This window comes from Penaeus vannamei, chromosome 31 (assembly GCF_042767895.1).
Source record: "Penaeus vannamei isolate JL-2024 chromosome 31, ASM4276789v1, whole genome shotgun sequence".
NCBI classification, from domain to species: domain Eukaryota; kingdom Metazoa; phylum Arthropoda; class Malacostraca; order Decapoda; family Penaeidae; genus Penaeus; species Penaeus vannamei.
Window position 1 is genome coordinate 5740378 of NC_091579.1, and position 22500 is coordinate 5762877.

Genomic DNA, 22500 nt, shown 5'->3' on the forward strand with positions numbered 1-22500 from the left:
CGTTATCACCGCGAAGGATAACCAGTCAAAACCAAAGTCAGACTTTGGTCAAAACGAGCGTTCATTGAGATCGGAGCCTTTGTCACAAGACGACTGAAAATTAAGACACGAAATGGCAGGCAGAGACCCCATGTTCTACCCTTCCTCATCTTCCTCCTCCGCGTCCTCTTCCGTGAACTCCTTGGATACCGCCCTTCGCGACGCCCTCGCCCGCGCCCTCGACAAAGGACGGGCTTCCACGGGCGAGGCGAGGGATAGGATGAGCCATTACTACACCTGCAGCGTGGAGACAGTGAGGAACAAGATCTCCGGTAAGTCTAGGAATCTTCAGGCGAAATGGAAGGATCTCCGAGGACTGCAGGAGGCGCGCGAAAGGGCACTGGAAGGACTCAGGGGCGCCGGGAGGACCCTCGTGTGCTTCGTCGGAGGAAGGGACGGAGGCTCGCCCAAGGCCACGTATCAGCGATTGGATAATGATTTGGTGAGCTTTTTAGAGGTCATTTTGGGCGTGGCACTTCGTTGAGATTTTCTTGTTTAGCAGTGTGGCATTAGTGAAGTCAGATAAATGCGTGCCTGTGCCTACAATTGCTGCTCTTGTCAATGCCAGCCTCTTTTTGTTGCCACTCATACGTATACATATCATCCTGTGTATCAAACTGCTTCCCATGTCAGCCTCTTTTTGTTGCCACTCATACTTATACATTTTATCATCCTGTGTCTCAAACTGCTTCCCATTTCTTTACCTCCAGGACGAAGCTACCGAGAGGACCCACATCTCGGCCTCGCCCTCTACTTCGCCTTCGACCTCGTCCTCCACCTCGTCCTCTGACCCCCTCCCTCGCCTCCGCGCCCGCGTCGCCCTCGAGTTGTCCAGGGCGGGCAAGTGGCTGGTGACGGGCCTTCGAGGTTATGCCGAAAGTGTCAACCCTACCATGGCCTACGACGCCCGAGCCAGGCACACGCTGCACGTCGCCAGTTCGGGTTATCCAACTACCTTTCCTTATGCTCTTTGAGGAGGGATTGGCGAGAGGGAGAGGGCTGAAAGTATGTCTGGATAAGGAGGTGTTTGTTGTGTGTCTGGATTTCCTTATACCATATGAAGCGGGACTTTCTATGTCAGTGTGTACAGTTTTGTTACTTCCCTTGTGTGTATTTTGGAGAATGGAATAAGGATGTTTTTGTAGATTATGACTGTGGGATGTAACTGAGGCGAGGTGATATATTTTATGAAACTCTTTTAGTTAAACAAATGACAGGTTGTTACTTTTTATGTGCTGTGTGTGGATATGTTGTTCATATAATTTTTAATATACATTTTATAGGAGGACGGATTACATTTTGTTTTTTAACATGAATAATGCCAGTTTAGCACATATGCCTTTGTAAATATGTGCCCATATCAATGTATTTTAAGGTGACATTTTAAATGTGTGACATAGACACATAGAAGATGAGCTAATAGATATATAAACAATCATTGTGTATATATTGTGATATAGATACATAGATGAGGTAATAGATATATAAACAATCATTGTGTATATATTATGTACTGTATAAATTTTCGTAAGCTCTGTGTAATGAACTAAAATATTTTTATTTGTATTTTTAAACGGATATGTTGTGTGATGAAACCCTTACTTTTATGGCTAATTGTAATGTATTTTCATTATTAAAGATATTAAACTGTTAATGAGTGTTTCTTTTTAAAAATACATTCCAGCTGATTTTTTTCCTGTTACTTGTCTATTCATTAAGATTCATATCACAAAACTCCCATGTTCAAAAATAAATAGAATTGCCATGAGGGGAGCAATCCGTACATATGCTATTCTTCAGTAAAAGATTGTGTACAAACAGGGTAAAACATTAACTTAGTACTATACAAAATATTATTGCTGTTTTATATATGGTCATATATCAATGTCTTTAATGTAAAACAAATCTTTCAGTATGTCTTATATCCATTCCAAATAAAATGATAGGTAGCTTATACATTTCCCTCTCCATTACTTATGCAGAAATATTAGTGCAGTATCTGCCAAGTATAAGATCAAAATCCTGAAATTACTATATTGTTTTTTCTTTCCTTTAGCCATTGAATTTTTTGAAAATCACACAAATAAGTGGAGAAAGTATTCCCTGATTTATTCATAGTAACTTCTGTTTTTTCAACTGCAAAGCTCTATGGGTAATAAAACACAAACGTTTTTTCATATCGCTTTTATTCATTCTGATGAGCTCCCTGAGCACATATTAATAAAATGGATGAGTAAAAAATTATAATGACAAAACTATTGATTTTAACTGAAAGTACTCTACAGAAAATTATGATTAATGATGAAAATATTGGTTTTATAATGGAGAATTCTACAGAAAATTGTTTAAGGCAAAATTAGGCATGACAGTTCTATGATCTCTTCACCATCATGACTTTGATTTTAATGAATTGCTATAATATTAAGGTGGATTGTCTTCAGCAGATATAAGCCTAAAATGTAAACTGGTCAAAACTGAAATCCAAAACTTAGAAAATAAAAAAAAATACAATTGGTACTTTCAATATACTTTAAGTATGAAATAAAAATCTCCTCCTTGACTTTAGTAATATTCTCCTTGACAGTGACAGAAAATGCCTTTAATAAAAATAAATCAATCATTAATGACAATAATGATAGTGACAATCATACCAAAGATAACGACTGATAATAATAATACATAAATTATTATTCTTATTGTCAATATCATTGTCTTGTCATAATTATTAATAAAATGAAATAATTTCCTCCAGTTCTTAGTGAAAAAAGACGAACCAAAAAAAAAATTGTAATAATTCAACACATACAATATCTTTTTTTTCTTTTTCAGCATTCTAGACACGGTCATCATATCATTAAAAAGATTATCTGAATAAGATGTTATCAACTTATGATATAATCTTCAACTTCCTCTCAGTACATTTCTTTTTTTTGTTTTATTTTGTTTTTGTAAAGAAAAAATGAGAAAAAAAGTAATAGCAATAATAATGGTAACATTAATAATGATAATAATAATAATAATAATAGGAATAGTAATAAAAATAATGTGATGACAGTAATAATGATATCATCATCATCCTACTAATAATAATGGTAATAAAATTCTGAAAGATTCATTCATTTTCCAGTATTTATCCATTATGAATGAAAATTAGGGAAAAAAATATAATTCTTTTCCTATTTGAATGGACTTACTGAACAAAAATTCCACAGTGTTAATTTTTTTTGCGAGGAAAACAAGTTCAAATTGCAAACAAAAAGGCTACGTAAAGTAAACTAAAATATAGGCTTATGATAGCACAATATCATAGAAAATTTATTATCTTTTTTTACCATAATGTTAAACAGGAAAAGAAAAGGCAGATAAGAAGAGAACTGGAGAGAGAGACAAGGAGAAAATGTAAAATAAAAAAAGAAAAAAAACAATTACAATAGGCACAATAATTTAATTACAAAATAACCCTCAAAGCAAAAATAACAAACAAACAAACAAACAAAAAGATGTATTTCACCAAGTACGTACTAAAAACACAACCACACGGTACATGCCTCCAGAACAATTCACAATATGGAATGACGAAGAATTGTTTCCCAAATATGCCTAACTTTGAGCAATTTTAAATATAATTTTCTTGCAAATGAAGCTAAAATGGAATGACTAATATCATCTACAATGTTGATGACAAGAACACAAAGCAGAATGTTTATTTTAATCATCCATTCATGCACTGCATTATGGAGTTGTTGTTCTTCTTTCAAGTCAATTAAATTCTATCTCTCAGAGACAAAAATAAATACTGCATCGGCAAGTACAACAATGGAAAATGTTATACAATTTCTTATATTCCAAATCGAATTAATGCTCATCTCATTTAAGTACATAATATTTCAGGTGTATCCTTTTTCTCTTTTCTACTCCATAAAACACAAAAGTAAAAAAAAAAAAAAAAAAAAAAAATACTTCAACAAACTTATAAACATATTCAATCCTTCTCTCTCTCTCTCTTTTCTCTCTTCCTCTCCATTGTCTGTACAAATGAGAAAAGACGTTTGAGCAAGCCAAAACCTGAAGAAGAAACAAGTACAAAAGAAAACCTTGATGACATCTAAGCTACACTTGTAATGCACGTAATCTCAGTTTTGCCAAAACTACGATTAAACATTTGCATTCTTATGTATCTTAAAAGACTGAATATCATTGATCCTACAATAAGGATTATTTTTCCTCTTTTTACCAACACACCACCAAAACTATTAGATGAAAATAATAGAACTATATGATTTACAACAATAGGCAAAACATTATGATGTCAATATCAGTTAAACATAAAAAAAATATATAGTAGCAGAAGAGAGAAAATATTAAATTTATCATTGTAAACTGCACTATAATGCAGGCTATTTTTAATTTTTTTACTTGTTTAATCCTTTTACTAAATACAGGTGTCAATCCATTCACTCACAATCACCACATTATCTGCACATCATCACATCACAATCTAAAACACAAAGGAAACTCCAAAATTTGGGCCAATACAAAGACATGTGTGAAGTGCAGTAATTTTTCTGAAATGCGGAAATGATTTCTGTATCAATTTTCTTTTTTCTTTTTGAAAATATTAATTTGCATTCTAAAACCAATTGGGAAAAAGCCCCATCACCAACACCATTTGCTAAGCATAACCAATTTTCTTTCATCTTTCCAGTTCAATTTTTTCTTTTCAACAGAATTTCCTGAGATTTTGCAAGTGTTTTAGAGCCATAAAAAAGATGAAGCAGAAAAAAAGATATGATTCCTAAGACAAAAACCAAACCTCACTTCATAATAAACTTTAGGAAGAGACAGAGTTGTGGTAAGAGCAATATTTACATATCAAATTATTTTTATCAATCTCTTTATACAAATATATATTTATATATATATGTATGCATGTCTATGTCCATTATCTATTATAGTAATGTGTATATCACAGCAGACGTAAAACAGGTGGCTTCCTCCCATGCACACACCCCCAGGCCACTTGTGGGGCTAGAGTTCATCGTGGGGAGGCTCGTGAGAGGGCTCTTGGCCAGAGAGGCTGGTTATGTCCTTCGGCACGGAGGAACCCTTCCTCATGAGGGAGTTCAGAGTCCTCAACAAGTCCCCCTGATACTTTGGGTCTCCCTCAATTGGCAGCAAACGCTCCCCCTCATCCTCCCCCTCTTTCCCCTCCTCTAATCCCACAGAGAACAGCCTCTGAATTTCTCTGAGGTATGTGAGTTTCATTCTCTGCCACTTGATGTCCCTGACAATTAGTTTTTTTGCCTGCATCAGTACACGATAATGGGCATCCTCGTGAAGGGACTCCTTTCCCTTAGATCCTACTGCTCCCTTGGTGAGGCTTGTTATCCTCTCCGACACCTGCAGGAGCCTGGTAGTGTTGGACGTGAGGGAGTGGTGGAGCTGTGTGGTGGCCAGCCTGGCTGCACGCAAGACCTGCTCCTGGCACTGGTCTCGGCACACTGAGAGTGCCAGAGCCAGGCGGTGACCAGGGCCAAGGCTGCTTACTAGGAATGACATCAGATTTGCAGGGGTCAGCTGCTGACTCAGGTCAAAAATCCTGCTCTCGCTTTTGCTGGAGGGCAAGAGAAACTCATTATAGAAGGAGTAACCAAGAGGGTATTAAATCTATTTCCAATATTTGATGACATTTTGGTGCTTATATAAAACAAATAAGAGATGTCATAACTTTCATTAAATAATCCCAATAAATACATAAACAAATAAAAAAAGAGCTAAAATTATTCGAATATTAAACATCTTTAACATACAGGCTTAACAAGCTTCTATCACATATCCAAAAAAATGCTAAATTTCAAATTTTTTTACAAAAGATAAATTCACACTCATCCCACTTACTGGACATGCGGGTGAACTATGATGGTTGGGAGCGCATCAAAGTGCAGGTTCCAGGGAAGCGTGTTGGTGGCAACATTAATCCTGGCGAAAGTGATGTTGGGCAGGTGCCTGGCCACCTGTGCCACAGCCATTAAAACATGGCCAACTGTGGTACAGGCAGCACAATTCCTGCTGTAGTGGAGTACCACCACCATCTGAAAGGGAACAATAGTGTTAGCGGTTCAATTTTATAAATGTGCTTGTATGAACTACGAAGTGCATGAGGGAAGAAGGTTAGGTAACTTCAAAGAAATCTTGATTAAAACCAACTGCTGCTTTGTTTCTAACCACTATGATGATCCTATGTTGTAATTTGCTCCACTGGAAAGTGATGCAAGCCCAGACAACTTTGCTGATAATGCATATCCATCATGCATCCCTACAGTGGAAACAGGTGCTTGTACCATAACAGAATTTACTATAACTACCCCATGTAGAAAAACTTCCTTTAAATTATTGTGTAAGAGAGAGAGAGAGAGAGAGAGAGAGAGAGAGAGAGAGAGAGAGAGAGAGAGAGAGAGAGAGAGAGAGAGAGAGAGAGAGAGAGAGAGAGAGTGAGTGAGTGAGTGAGTGAGTGAGTGAGTGAGTGAGTGAGTGAGTGAGTGAGTGAGTGAGTGAGTGAGTGAGTGAGTGAGTGAGTGAGTGAGTGAGTGAGTGAGTGAGTGAGTGAGTGAGTGAGTGAGTGAGTGCCTTCCATGGGTCACAAGCCAGCAATGAATGTCATTCAAATTTCATTTGCAAAAGAGCAACGAAAAGTGAGAGGAATCCTCTGGAGACATCCATATCCACTCCATAGATTGGAAATGAGGCAATGGCCACTGGATGGATGTATAGTGCAGCAGACAGATGTATAAAAGTACTAACAGGTAAGTGCCAGCCTGAGCCAAGGTGTTGGTAACGACCCGTGCTTCACACAGGGAGCTACCATTAAAACACTGAAGTAATTACATTGTATGTCACGCTGAGTTGTTATTTTGTTATACTACCTGCATATATTCTTCCTAGATTCATTAAAAGTTACATTATATCTTATTACATTAGAATGAACTTCGTAAATCATAAGTAAGGAGCCGCATCCTACTGTCTCACCACTATTTCCATATACTTCCCTCAAACTCCACAGACACTCTGCAACGTCCCCTACACTCCACTACCTACCTTTCCTGGCTCCTGCGTGACCTCTACGTAGTCTCTAGACGTCAGCTCCCGAATGCACACCTGGCCCTCCTCACACCTTGACGCTCTCTCTGAGCCCCCCGAGAGCATTGTCCTGCAAAGAAGGTAAGGTGGGATGAAAATGGAGATAAGGATGGTGATATGATAATGATTATTCAAAAAAATATAAATATATAATATTATGAAAGTGCATAGACATAATGATGAAAGCAATAATGATGATAACCTTATTGAAAAACAATAAGACCAGAAGGTGAAAGAATAAGGAAATCAGAGATCATAAAGAGCCTAAAAGTTGTGCAGTTTCACTAAATTTCCTATCTCCCTTCGTCATACCTTAACTTTCATTACTTAAAAAAAAAAAAAAAAAAATAATAATAATAATAATAATAATAATAATAATAATTTTTAAAAAGTGTTAAAAAATAAAGACAATGGCCCACATTTTACAACACAGTAATCATAAAGCAGTATAAAAATACAAATGAAAAAAACAAAAAATCAAGTATAACCAATAGCAAAGAAATGTATTCATCTTCACTAAATACCAAAGGACTTACAATGGGCCTTGCTGGCTACCATGCAAAATAAAAATCCTAACACACACACACGCAAAAAAACATAGGTGAACATAAATAGCTACACTATGTCTACAACATAATTAGAACTATCCACTGAACATCCTTTACAAGGATTATAATAGCACTGATGACTACTTTGCAGTGATAAAAAAATATTTCAAATCATATGAAATGTATGTTTGATATTACATATATTCAGGTATTAGCTCTGTATTAGAGGATGAAGCATGTAACCCCAGCATTCACTGGTCTTGCAATACTGATGGTTCGGGACAGACTTTAATCTCCTACATGACCACTGGACCAACACCACCCCATATATAGTGTACATTAACAACAATTGATTTACAATGGTTCTGTTGTAAGCTCCACTGATCCAGAGTTAACTGTATGACTCCAGGTGCCTTGCAGCCTACAACATGCCATTTTCCAATATCTATTTTTGTCATTTGATATGCTGCATCCAGATAACAGACTGCTTTCCTTGTGCAGACTCTATATCGTCTCTCTAGGTAGTACATAACTAAGTGCAATAATAATAACATGTTATTTGTGTCATCTCTCTATTTTTTCATAATATTCAATTTTCTGAAATACAACCTGTGTTGCACACTTCCAGTCATAGCACATGGATGCTACATTGCACACTCATTTACCAATGGAAATAATGCAACAGCCCTTCCTAAATGTCCACCAAGTCTAATCACTCTCCAAGAGCTTTGTCTATATATGGCGAGTCATTCCCGTCGCCCCAGCCTTCACTCAAAATTTGCATAATGGTCTGTTCCCAAATGATGGTATGTTCACGTCACTCAGCCCTCAAACCAAACTTTTTCATGACATGTGGTCCTGTCACCCAGATGCAAGGGGTTAATAAAATAAACACAGTGGGTATGGTATGTACTTATATGCCATTCCTTACAGTACTGGGTTAACAAGTGCACTTTGCAACTAGAGCAAACTTTGCAACTTTGTGCATTAGTATATTTCCATCACTATTTACCAATGTCAGGAATTTCTCAAATAGTATATCAACATATGAATAACTCTGCTTCAGTTAACCTTTTGATGATACAATCACTTGCATTTCTTGAAGACTGATTCTTGCAAGCAATAGGGGAACATTTATCCTAAAACTTATCTCCAGGATTCTGGCAACATAATAATTATCCACAGTGTATTATCAGGTAATACAAACTAACAGACATATTACTTAGCCAAGAGTTTACATAAGCTATTGCAATAAACAATGACTTCCAAGTCCATAAAAGCAAGAAAAAAAAACTACTTTCGCAATTACAACTAGCAGCTTACAAGATGTTTTGGGTGTGTTTAAGCAACATCCTTTTTAAGCTATACAGGACTATTAGTGTCTGGGTCTCGTCTAAGCCACCTGTGACTGTTGCTTACCTGTGCAACTTCCCCAGAACTTAGAACAAGACTGCAAAGAAAGAAAATGTTCAACGGAAATAGTACCATTCACGGGTGGAGGAACACCCAAAGCAATTTCACAGAAGACAGAGAATGAGAGGTAGGCCAGGTCAAGTCATTCATTGCAAGAGAGAGAAATTCCTTGTGCTTTCAGCGAAGAAATTTTAATCCCATTAGAGAAAAATAATAATAACAATAAAAATCTAAATAGTAATTATCACAATATAATGAATGCATAAAAGATGTACATTATTCTCGCCCAAAACATGTTGTATTCAATTCTACAAGTATAACATGCTAGACTATTATATCAAGATCAAAATTATTTAATATGCAAAGCAGTGACAAAAAAAGATCCTCTCAACGTGTATCAAGAAGGTAAAGAAAATAGATAAATTGATAAACAAATAAATAAGATGAAAACTAGAGAGGCAAAAGCCAGTAAAACGGAAAAGAAAGAGAAAAAGGGGAAGCGCAGACCATTCGTTCTTTTATCCCATCATGCCAGCACAGAATAATAAATAATAAGTATAGAAAATAAACATAAATTAATAAATGTACACAAGAACGCACAAACAAAAAAAGGAAATACAATAAACTGAAGTATGCAGCCCACATGCATTCATACAAACATATATACATAACCAAGTAAATCAATACACTAACCAACAACCCTCACGCCCACATATTCACACATTCATGTACGCATCTCCATGAAGTAAATCAATGAATGAATAGATAAACAAATAAATAAATGAATACAAATGAGTATGTCAAAAATGCAAAGGCTCCACTCTCACCTGTCCAAACTACCGCTGGTATAGTTAAGCACAAAGGCAGCCAGCGCAGCTTTGGAGAGCGGAGCATCCATGACAAAGTGGGCCTCCCGCTGGGTGTCCAGGATGACCACGGCTGTGTTGTGTGGCTCTGGCGAAGTCAAGTTGATACCTAGACGCTCAGCCAGCCGACGGTGGCGCAGTGAGTCCACAGCAGCAAAGGAAAGGGTATGATTCTTCTGGCAGCCCAGTCCTGAAGGAGAACGGAGACAAGGATCAGGAAGATGAGGGAGGAAGAGAAGGTGATGTAGCAGGTAGAATAAGATGTTTAAATAGGATGGGGAGGATGAGGATGACATTAGAAAACATTAGCAAAAGGAAATGTAAATGTGCTTTGATTCTTTTATTATCATTTCGTAAAAACTAAAAGCCTAATTTATTCCATCAAATTGAAACCTTGCAGTTAGCAGTTTTGAAACCAATAATGAGGGGTAAAATATTTTGCAAGTAGACATGACTGCAGGGTTACTAGCACACAATGACAGTTTCTCGCTTGCGCCTGGATCATTTGGTAGCTTGCAAGCCACATTAGGCACCTAAAAGCTTGTATTTTTATATAATTTTGTAAAATATAAAATTTTTGAAGGCCTACCTAGAAAAATCTAGAAAATCAAGCTCCGTCTGATGAGTCAACGGAATGGGATTGCTTGTGATATGATGCCACCCACCACTTTGTCAACCGGCGGCAAGGGGTTAATCATCCACCTCCTAATACTTACTTGCAAAATATAATGAATCTAATATATTTTCTTCTCTAATAATTCTGAGCTACACTTATTAAGCTAAACATACTTAAGTAATTTTCCTTCTCTTTTATGACATCAAAAAAATGATTTAGAAAAGAGGAGAGAGCTCTTTCTTGCTTCAGAACTATAAATCACTTCCTATAAAATGTTTCATTAACCCATTGGATCCAGATGCTTCCCTGCTATCACATGGCCCAAAATACGGGCATTGGGCTTATTTGAGTAGCTACTCTGACAGGTGTATAGCCTATAGGTGCACTCATGTACAGTGACAAGGCTCCTTGCCTCCCCTTTACATGCTATTTTCTAATTTTTTGCTCAAGTATACTTAGCTTTTTTGCCATTTTCCAATGCATATATTTGTCATTTGATTTCCACGATCCAGATGGTAATAGACTGTTTTCCTTTCACAAACTCAATATCATCTCTCTATGTAGTCAATACCTAAGTAATAATAATATTAATCAAAATTAACATTTTGTTATTTGTGTATTTTTTTGGCAACATTCAATCTTCTGGAATACAACCTGTGCTACCAATCACAGAGAACCAGAAGCATATATTTCATACTTATTTATCGATAGAAATGCCAAATGAGTCTAATCATCCTCCAAGAGGTTTGTGCACTGATGGTGATTCATTCCCGTTACCCCGGCCTTCAGCTGAAATGCTTCCTGTTGCAAGTTCGCATCACCCCAGCCCACAGACCATGACAGCTTGTCACCCATCCCCCAAGCTAAATTTTTTCATGACGTGATGGCACGTCATACAGATCATAGGGGTTAAGGTGCTGTTTGATAAATATATGCCTAAAAATATTCATATCTATTTATGACCAAAACATTCATTGTTTAATGTAGTACTAATGTGAACAAATAATTAAAAAAAAATCCAGTTCATCTTATTCCTTTATTCAGAGCAATATCAACAAGGGCAGCTTAGAACAAAGCTAAATTATCTGTAAATTCTAGCTAGAAGCCTGATCATACACAAACTATAACCTTTCCCTTGGATAGTGTCCTCCCCCACAACACAGGAACCCCAGACTCACCTGTTATGTCTGGGGCATCGTGATGGTCCTTGAGCAAGGAGGGGGGAGCCAAGAGGGACCCATGGAACAGTCTCTTGCACTGGTCTTCTGCCGCAAAGTCTACCAGTTTCTCAATGCGGTCGTCAGTGTGGCCCTCCATAATCTGTTCGAATATCAAAATGCAAGCAAATACAATATTTTAGTTGATCTTTAATCTAAATCATGTTTCTAATCTAATAAACATAACTAATCATCTCAAAACCTGATCACGCTGATCCCATGAATACAACCAAACAATTGCTATTCTTTTTCCCTTCTGCAAAAAGTATAACACATATAATTAATATATAATCTAGTTTAATTCCATTTGTGTCAAAACGGTAGCACATGAGATTGTTAAATGCTACTGCTGCACTACACAGCACACGTGGTATAAAATGAGAATGATTATTGCCACACAATCTGAGAAAAATAAATACTGAAAGACTAATCATTTCTTTTACCACTTACCACATCATCTGCCACTTTCTTCACCTCATCGACCGGAGTTTTGGGCGAGGTTTTGGTCTTGGCCGGAGTGTTGTTACGCTGGCAGCACACCGAGTAGTGTTCCCACGGGCTGTACTGTAGGACCAACTCCCGGCATGAGTCACTGAACACCGACATAAGTGTGTTCACGTGCTGCAGGAGACTGGACTCTTGCTCCCTGGAAGTAAGGGAGACGGAATTACCATGAGAATATTTCCAAGTGGGGATGTATGCCACTGCTTCTGCTTGATCCCTTATTATAAGATTTTATATATAATATTTTGAACATTAACATTTATATGGCTGATACTATCACTATCATCAATACTTTATCATGAAAATCATGATATATCTATTTATCTATCTATCTATCTATCTATCTATCTATCTATCTATCTATCTATCTATCTATCTATCTATCTATCTATCTATCTATCTATAGCTAGCTAAATAGATAGATATAGATAGATATATAAAATATATATAGATATACATATAGTATAAATATATATTACATATATATATTATATATATACTACATACATACATATACATACATACATACATACATACATACATACATACATACATACATACATACATACATATATATATATATATATATATATATATATATATATATATATATATATATAGTAAAAATACCAATACCAATGCATCTTCCCTCCTTAGTAAAGCAACAAATAATCAAGTCTTACCACGAAGTTGGCTTCGTGCAGTGCATGTGCTCAGGGCTTGTGGGTTTGTTGACCGGGTGGACACAAACATCGCACACCTTGTCATGGTGGCTCCCTCCAGGGGTTGTACTGCGTTCTCCTGGCATGGTACGGCAACATGTCTCATCTGCGTTTTCAAATAAAGAAAGGGAGGAAGAAATATTAATATGTTATTTAGAATTGTTTGTATTTTGAAAGGCAATGTGTGACATAATAACTGAAAGTGTTATCTAGAACATCTGTGTAAAAATGTAACCTATCACTCAAATTGGACTAATAAACACCAGAAAACTATGAGCTAATAATTTAGATTGTAGCCTACAAACTCTCTTTCAAATATGGAATGTTTGGCTAGCATTTTGAGGTACTACATGAACAATACTAAAGAACAGAATAAAGTAACCCTAATAGTAATGCAACTATCCAACCGCAGTTCTTGCAAAATTACATCTCATCTCTTCAAGTCTCTAAAACCCCATGCAATACCTTCTAGATTTAGTTGCTCTCGGGAAAGATGCAAGATGCGCAGCTGTTCCTGGAGGTAGTTTTTGCAGACTCGCTCAGCCTGTCGCAGTTGCCTTCGCCCTCTGGATCGCACTGAACCAAGGTAGCTGGCCAAATTGTTGACACGTGCTGATCTATTGCAATTATTGTAGTCTAGCGACACCTCTCGGAGCTGTAGCGTGTGCATGGAGGGGGTGGGGGAGGAGATGCCAATTCATGTTAATGAAGATATTCTACAATAAAGGACTCTTCCCTTATTTATCCTCCTCTTTGGATCACAAAGAGGAGGATGCAACATCTATCAAAAAAAATATTTATCTGTATGATTTGAATAGTTTTCATTTGTTTGCATTACAGCATAACAAAATAACAAGCAAAGAAATAAACCACTCCCAAATCCCACAATATCTTTTTAAAAAATCAAAATATATAAAGGAATTCTACCCATCACTTACTTCTAATTTGCAACTTGAAAACATAATTAAAACCCCCAACACACTTCAAAACATCTAAACTTATGAAATTCTTAACAAAATGATCTCCTTTCCTATGTACCAACTCACCAAATTAAAGGGGTCGTTGGCTGTGTGATAGGGGTTATCGGGGGTGAAGAGAATTAGCGCGGGCCCTTTCTGAAGTAGCCGGTCCAGGGCCAGACTCTTGGTTCCAGGAAGGTCTACCCATGCTGCCGTCTCATCCAGTCTCTTCAGTACCCAGTTGCTGATGCCCTCACTGTCGGCATTTGCAGCGCCTGTGAATGACTGGAGAGACATGGAGGGGTTAGAGCTGTACTGGTGCTTGTAGAGTCTGAATTCTTATTAAAACTACAATGACATGCTTAAATCTCACATAATTATGAAATCCCTTGAAAAAATGGATAATCATATCATCTAGTGTTGTTAGTTATTACACTGTTCATTGGAAACTTCATTTGTACTTCCAAATATACCTAACCCTTTGCTACTGTACCTAATTGGCTGTGCACTTGTGCTCTATGACAGAAATACACTGTAGTGGAACTGGAGAAATAATGAAATATTACCTGGATCTCTGGCAGACAATCTGGCTAAATATTTTGTTTCTATCTTCCCTCAATTACTATCCTAACAAGAAACATCCTTAGTAGATAAAGGTAGATAATACAAGTGTCTGCAAGTTTACTTTACACAGCCTAATATCAGACATGAGTTGTAAATTCCCCTGACACTGAATCTGTAATGTGTTGCTTGTTATCCACTCTCAGGGGAAAGTTCCACCCCTACATCTCAATTCTTCATACTAACACTGTGTAACATCTACGAGGCAATAAGCAAATATTTTGTTAATATTGTACTGATATGTTCTACTAAAATGCAGAAAGTTTAGTAAATGACAGAGAGCCCCCTGCAAATTGCCCCTGCAAACACTGCAGCTGGTACAATAAAAGCTAATGGTGAAATGAGACATGATTTCAACACCAGGATTAATGCCATGGTGATGCACATACATGAAGCTGGACATCCAGACTAGAAGTGAACAAAACTGATCCACAAAGGAATCAATAAACAGAAAATAATAGATGGTGCATACATCGCAACAGAGGGAATATGAATTTTGCCCTTCCTTGACTTTTCTTTTTTCCCCGAATGCTATCATTATCGATGCAGTTATTCTTATTATATACATTATAATTATCAGAATGTTATAACCATTACTAAAAGATATATAAGACAAAAGGGAATATTTCTAAAAAGCAACGAAAAGGGCAAACAGGTGATATCTAGTATTAGTAACTGACACCTTGGTGACTAAACACCTGTGGAGACATCAATGAGTAAAAATTAATAAACTAAACTCACAGTGAGCACTTCATGTACATTAGTTTACATGCCATCTCTGGCAGCATTCAGTTAACATTTTACTGACACATGTATTTCTGGTGATGATATACTCAAAACTTGTCCAGTATATCTCCTGCATAGTGAAGTTATTCATTCTTATCCATAACCTTTTTTTTTGCATTTGTCAAAGTGAACTCTATTTAGACATCCTTAGCAAAATTACAGTAACAAATGTAGAATATAAAAGAACAAAATAAATGCTGATTCAATTTAGAGCATAATACAACAAAATGATGAATTTATCAAGAATATAAAATAACAAAATAACTTTAAGGCACGCGTTAACAGGTCACTAAAGGTTTTGCTTGTTGCATCTCACTTATAAGAACTTTCAGTTATAAGAACTTTCAGTGTCAAGATCCAAGTAGGTATGATTGTCGGATCCTTCTTTTTTTCATCTGATACAATTGTTTATTTTGCATACATACATTAATAATAAACTAGATATACTGCTGGTTTGTTAGAATTGTGCGAGGCCCGACCCAAAGAATATTTGTATACTTGACATACATAAATAAAGAAATAAGTGAATATTTATCAACCGAAACAAGCATATAAACCAGGCAAATAGATAGTTTAATGTATATCTATCGTCTGTATTTAAGAAAATTAATTGAGTCGAGCCTGGCACAATCTTAACAAACTGGCCAATAAACACTAATAACAGAACAATAATAAAAAATAATAATAATAGACACAAACACATCCTGCACCAAACTCACTAGTGTAGTGTTCCACAGCACCAGATGTACCGACTTAGTGCCATTGAAGGAGAGCGCTCGGGCAATCTGGGGATTAGTGACCACGCCCCAGGCTATGGTGTTGGTGTTGTCATGTTGTAAGGCACGGAGCGAGGCCAAGTAGAAGGACATAAAGCCCTTAGGGAGATATGCAGAGGACGTGAAGTCATAGTAGCCTAGGACGGTTGCCTGCAGCAAAAAAAAATTGTTAGGTTCTCTGTGTAATCATTTATTAAGAGGTCATTAGCCTATTATCTGAAGTATTATTTATCCAATATCCTTTAGCATCTCTGTTTCTTTCCCTTTTCTTAAAATAATACATTTCTAGGCCCCATAACCATAAAATGAAGAAAGATGTGCAAGACAGTTCAGGGATACTGAAAATCTAAGTTATAAGATTCTGACAAAATTTTAGTCTGAATTATTCATCAATTATAATCTTTTTTTAAACACCACAAAGTCATGAAAATTGTTTTTAAAAAAAGTAAATATATAAATAACAATTTCTTCCTACATTGCCATGGACAATAAAAGAAAAAAACAACTCCACTTACACTAAACTCCATCTGCAGCCTGGCCAGATCAGCATGGCTAGACACATGGGTCAAAGGTCGCAGGGCACGTGAAAGGAACCGCACAATGTGGCCAGCGTGATGTGGACCCCCATAGGCCATGGCCTTGGTCTCTTGGCCTGAGGAGGAGCGTACATGCAGTACAATGGCTGGGAATGTGCGGATCTTGTAGCGTGCACGGCACTCTGAGTTTGGGTGCCAACAGTTGATTGCCGCGAAGTAAACCTAGGATGAATGGTCATATAGATGAGAGGAATAATGATAAAGAGTAATGGCACTACTAGCAACACTGTACTTAAACAACACAAAAACAATTACACATGTTTATCATGATCACCATGAAAATATAACAGTTCTTCCTCCTTATCTTCCATTTTCTCTAACCTTAACCTTTACACCATACCATTCTCACCTTTTTAATCCCTTGAGTCTGGAGCCAAACTCAAGACAGGAATTATAACTCTTTTGGTCAGGCCTAAGCACATTCGCCGGGGAACTAGAGGAGCCACACCCAGAACATTCTTTGCCCAGATCCTACTATTTTTATCACATTGATGGTCTATTGCCTACGATAGTCGGGAATTTTTTCAAATAATTGTAATGCCATTAAAAACATTCTGAAGTCAGCCTGGGCATGCCAAGCTCTGTGGAGTAATTATAATGCAACCCAAAGGTGCTAATGGAAAGTGGCTAACAGCTTCCACTAGCAAGTTGTGCCTCTGGTTCTAGAGCTATCGCTGGCCATTTTGGTTCCACTACAAAAACACTCCCCTTGGCTTGTTTTCAATAGTGCTATAACCGAATAACAATATTTAATAAACTTCTGAGATAATCATAGAATGCTCTAGAGCTGGTATGCATACTTCCTCATATAGTACACCAAGGCCTGGCCAAAATGGTAATACTCCCAAATTTGAGTCCGGTCATTAAGTCAGACAATGCCAGCTGAACCATGGCCCTCACCCTCTCCCTGTAAGCTCCTCTTGACCCAATCCATACCTTTTCACTCCCTTCTCACCTGTTCATGATGGTATCTGGCCACCTTCTCAATCTCCCACCGAACAGCCTGGGATTCCCTGTCCCAAGGGGCATAGTACACCACCAAGGAGAGGTCTGTGGCCAGCAGGCGCTCAGTGAGAGCCACAATATCCCCCGTGTGGAAGTCCGAGACCAAGGAGTGTCTTGGAAAGAAGGGCTGGGCGGCAGGTGTTGTCTGGACTAATGGGCCTCTGCTTCGGTGCGGAGTTGGTGGGTTTAGGGATTAAAAGGAAGAGAAAAAAGAAGGTTTGGTTAGATATTGTTAAGATTATATTTTTCTTTTTCTTTGTTTTATCATTTCTTTCCTTTTCTTTTCATCCTTTCTTTCTTATATTACTAATTGAAATCTACAAGGAAAATCAAGGCTTTTTTTTATAAATAGCATAAATGAAAAATATGCCCATCAATTTACTGATCTGCATATGGATTTTTATGGATTTGCATCAAATTAGCTTTCAGTTTTACCCCTAATTAGCTCACTGGTCATAAACATCATCTTGAGAGTGTGTGTATATATATATATGTATATATATATATATATATATATATATATATATATATATATATATATATGTATATATATATATATTATATATATATATATATATATATATATATATATATATATATATATTATTATATATATACATGTATATATGTATGTATGTATATATATATATATATATATATATATATATATATATATATATATATATATGTATATGTATATATGTATATATGTATATATGTATATATGTATATATGTATATATGTATATATGTATATATGTATATATGTATATATGTATATATGTATATATGTATATATGTATATATGTATATATGTATATATGTATATATGTATATATGTATATATGTATATATGTATATATGTATATATGTATATATGTATATATGTATATATATATATATATATATATATATATATATATATATATATATATATATATATATACACTTTTTATAATGAACATGATTTTACTGTTATATGAAAATAAGGCTCACCATTGTTTTAATTTTGAAGTTTAACAAGATGAATTTTACTATGATAAAATGTCTATGCTCTCCTGTACATATACAGCTATAAAATGAAATGCAGCAACAAGAAAAATGGTAAATCTCCAGGCATTGCAACAAAAAAAATATATTTTTTTTTCCACCTGTAGAGGAATCCAGGTGTGTTCTAAGCATCATGAATCTTTTTTGTCTTCAATGTGGCTGTTTCATAATATATGTCTACATACTTCATTTACATCTTTTTATGAAGTCAACAAAATTATCTTATAAATGTTAATCCATTTTACATATTAGGCTACATGAACCTATAAAGAAACACTTATAAAGCTTCTACACAAACACAATCAACCCATAAGTAAAAAGAAGAAGAAGAAGAAGAAGAAGAAGAAGAAGAAGAAGAAGAAGAAGAAGAAGAAGAAGAAGAAGAAGAAGAAGAAGAAGAAGAAGAAGAAGAAGAAGAAGAAGAAGAAGAAGAAGAAGAAGAAGAAGAAGAAGAAGAAGAAGGCGAAGAAGAGGAAGAAGAAGAAGAACAAGAAGAAGAACAAGAAGAAGAACAAGAAGAAGAAGAAGAAGAAGAAGAAGAAGAAGAAGAAGAAGAAGAAGAAAGGCTAAGCATGATACAGTAATCTTAACAACAACAACAAATCACCATTATATTTTCCCCATCAATCCTAAACCAAGCCTTCACTAAAAATCAAACACAGAAATCATTGGGAGGCAAATATTATAACATATTATAATCTGATTACATCCAAAAGCTATTTAAGTTGCCATTTATGAGGATCTTAAAAGGTCAAAAGGTTAAGAAATGCAGTAAATAAAATGCAAATCCTCCTACCATATTAATTGAGCAAGTCTTCAGCCAACTAAATGACGTTAAATAACTTGTATCATTACAGAAAGATAGAAGAAAAACAGAAAATTTTAAAACATCGTATACTTTAAGAAGCAACATTAAATTGCTTATGGAATGGTCATCCTTTTAATCTTTTAGTTGTTTAAGGAATAACTTAGACTTTAATCTGCAAGTCACACCCTTGACCAGTCCAAAGTCTTTAGTCGTTGATGCAAGATACCTAGTGGCTTCTTATTCTCTAAAGAATATTTTTTCTCTGGAGACTAAAGACTGGCTCACTCAAGAACAATAAGTATGGTCTTACACATACAATAAAGCTTTTACTAAAACTAAATATACAGAAAAATATATCATGGAACCACAAACAAATGAAAAATACTACACTAAAATCCGACACTTAAAGTCACGGCAATGTAGTAACACAAAATAAGAAAAGAAAAGAATAAAAATGTAATCAATACCAGGTACATCTCATATTAGAAAACAACATATAAAATAAAAGATTAACATTCTAGAATGAATACATATATCATACACTACAGAATGAAAAACTCGAGAACAATTCTATTTTATCTTTTGACTACAGTACTGAGAGAAAGGAGGCATCGCATATGGCACTTTGCTTACCCTTCAGAGGATATTGCCCACGAGCTGGGGTGGGGGGAAAATGGTAAATAATTGCATTAAGGGATATTAATGTTACTAATAAGTAAATAGATATAGAAATATATCACTATAATCTCCAAACTAAGTTTATATTTTACCCTAAATTACATAAGACCCGATTTGAGTCGCAAGATCAATAATGATCGTAGTAGGGTACAGTGGAAGCTGCAGTTTTCCCTCAGTAATCACAAGTGAAGTTACACATATCAAATAAAGGCCTAAGGCATGGTTGACTTTTGCTCAGTGCACAGTGATGTGACGAATATTCTACATCCCTCAACCTCCTCCCCTTCCCCCACTCTGAAGAAGCACAACCTGACACAGCGAAAGATGAGTGATGGAAAGTCTAGCTAATGCTTTAGGTGATTTATGTAAAGTGTACATAAATATGACTAATACAGAAAGAGAACAAAACCATAAGTTTCTGTAGCCTGTGTTTCCTCAATGTCCTAGACCCACAAGCTGCCTGCATCTAACATGCCATATGACTATATAAAATAATACTTGTACTGACATAAATAATTTTCCGTTTCTTTTTCAAAATTATGACTTTTCTTTTTTGTAAGCTGGGGGCAGCAAAAGCCCAAGAGAGAAATTTTAGTACTGTTTTCTTAGCCGCCACACATCATTCGCATGTTTTGAAAATTCACATGCCAGATGTTACTAGTGAATATTTATCTCCATGAAGTATATAGCCATTAGAGACTTCTTTGGGGATTTATTGTTAAATGAGGAATCTGTATAAGCTCTACCTTTCCTGCATAAATGTGTTAAGGTTTTTGTCTTTTGCCTGAACAGAAAATATACAGGCCACTGTGACTGCTTCATAATGTTGCTTTTTACTAAGCTATTTAAAATATCAAATAACTTGTTTATTTGCAATTCATAATGTACCTTTCAAGGATGAAAATGACTATACTCGTCAATCTATCAACCCATTATATATCTTGTTGGTGATAGGTGGCTACTACTGAAAAGTTACCCAAACTTTTCTTTATAGATTTTACAGGATTTTTGGCATCTTGACAACTGACCTTTCACATGTCTTCCAAATATAGTACACTGCCAACCTGATATAGTATTATTTGGCTGAATACTGAAAGGCCAACCAGATTTAAATGGATGAACAACTGACTTGGCAGTTAAGGCCAACCTCAGCACATGAAAAGCAGACTAAACTATAGGCCAAGTCAGTGATGGGTTGGCCTTACTCAAAAACAAAATTATGGTAATTTTCCTAAACACATCTGCATTCTTCAAACCATCCATTTTGGTATCATATGAACTCCTGTCAATGTACACCCACCATGAAAGAAAAAAAAAAGAAAAAAATCAAAGCAAAAATAAACAAATCTGATCTTCTGAAAGATGTCTACCTCGGCCTCTGCTGCTTGTGAGAACATTCAGAAGGTAAATCCTTCAGAGCTCTCTAGGCTCTATTTTGCAAGACAGATAACATAAGATTTCGCATTCCTGGTGGGGGGTTTCTCTAACATAGCAAAGAAAGCATAAATAATACTCAAGCTCACAATTTCCCGGCAAAACCTTATCTCCCCACCTATCTGATCTTGAGTTAAGCTTTACAGTATGGACGCACTAAGCAAGGGCAATTTGAAGATATTCCTGTTGAAGACAAAAATGTTGTCGTCACTGCTACAAGAAATAATCTGCAGACATGAACGGTAATGCCACAAAGAAAAGAAAAAGATCAAGGAAAGCGTTACTCGCAGGCCAAGTTCATTCACTGCTCCTTAGTTTCAGCTCTTTCTTACCGTGCATACAAAGGTGAAGACAATGTCTGTAGCAGGATGTTGGAGGACAGAGCCCCAAGCAACCCTCCCTCTGGGCAGTTCCTGAAGGGCATACCCAGTCATGGCAATTTAGGTAGTTTAATAAAGATTGTGATATGGAATTGAGGACTAAAATTAATGTATTCGTACTGTAAAGAACTACCTGGTCTTGTATCATTGCTAATGTTGCCTAGCAGTGATAAAAGCCACTATAAAAGCAAAGGGTATTTGTCACTGAGAGCAATACACCCTCCATAGACAAATCTCCAAAATCAGGGTATCATCCAAACCCAAAAACTCAAACCTAACCTGTCCTACCTTCGATTTATTACATGTTTAGAGATACAGATGTGTCCTACAAAATTACCAAATTTTC

At 36.1% G+C, this 22500-nt stretch overlaps 2 protein-coding genes across 8 annotated transcripts in view; one reads left to right on the forward strand and one right to left on the reverse strand.

The window, feature by feature from the left end:
- Positions 1-1648, forward strand: part of LOC113814960 (uncharacterized) — a 2015-nt gene extending 367 nt beyond the window's left edge. The window contains exons 1-2 of the mRNA XM_027367040.2: positions 1-481; positions 750-1648. The exon at positions 1-481 is cut by the window's left edge and continues 367 nt beyond it. Coding sequence (XP_027222841.2) covers positions 113-481; positions 750-1013 — 633 coding nt within the window. The 5' untranslated portion in view covers positions 1-112 and the 3' untranslated portion in view covers positions 1014-1648. The remainder of the gene's footprint in view (positions 482-749) is intronic.
- Positions 1649-3322: 1674 nt separating this feature from the next.
- LOC113814962 (thioredoxin domain-containing protein 11) overlaps positions 3323-22500 on the reverse strand; it is a 25475-nt gene continuing 6297 nt past the window's right edge. For 2 of the 7 annotated variants that reach the window (XM_070143711.1, XM_070143713.1), the window contains 12 exons: positions 17756-17966; positions 16720-16962; positions 16148-16354; positions 14109-14306; positions 13528-13717; positions 13024-13168; positions 12287-12482; positions 11798-11939; positions 9965-10193; positions 7135-7246; positions 5938-6131; positions 3323-5653 (listed from right to left, as the gene is read on the reverse strand). In XM_070143711.1, the coding sequence (XP_069999812.1) occupies positions 5068-5653; positions 5938-6131; positions 7135-7246; positions 9965-10193; positions 11798-11939; positions 12287-12482; positions 13024-13168; positions 13528-13717; positions 14109-14306; positions 16148-16354; positions 16720-16962; positions 17756-17966 (2653 nt within the window). In that variant the 3' untranslated portion in view covers positions 3323-5067. Of the gene's footprint in view, positions 5654-5937; positions 6132-7134; positions 7247-9964; positions 10194-11797; positions 11940-12286; positions 12483-13023; positions 13169-13527; positions 13718-14108; positions 14307-16147; positions 16355-16719; positions 16963-17755; positions 17970-20295; positions 20320-22106; positions 22188-22500 lie in introns of all 7 variants that reach the window. The other 5 variants (XM_070143710.1, XM_070143712.1, XM_070143709.1 and 2 more) reach the window with 4 other exon arrangements.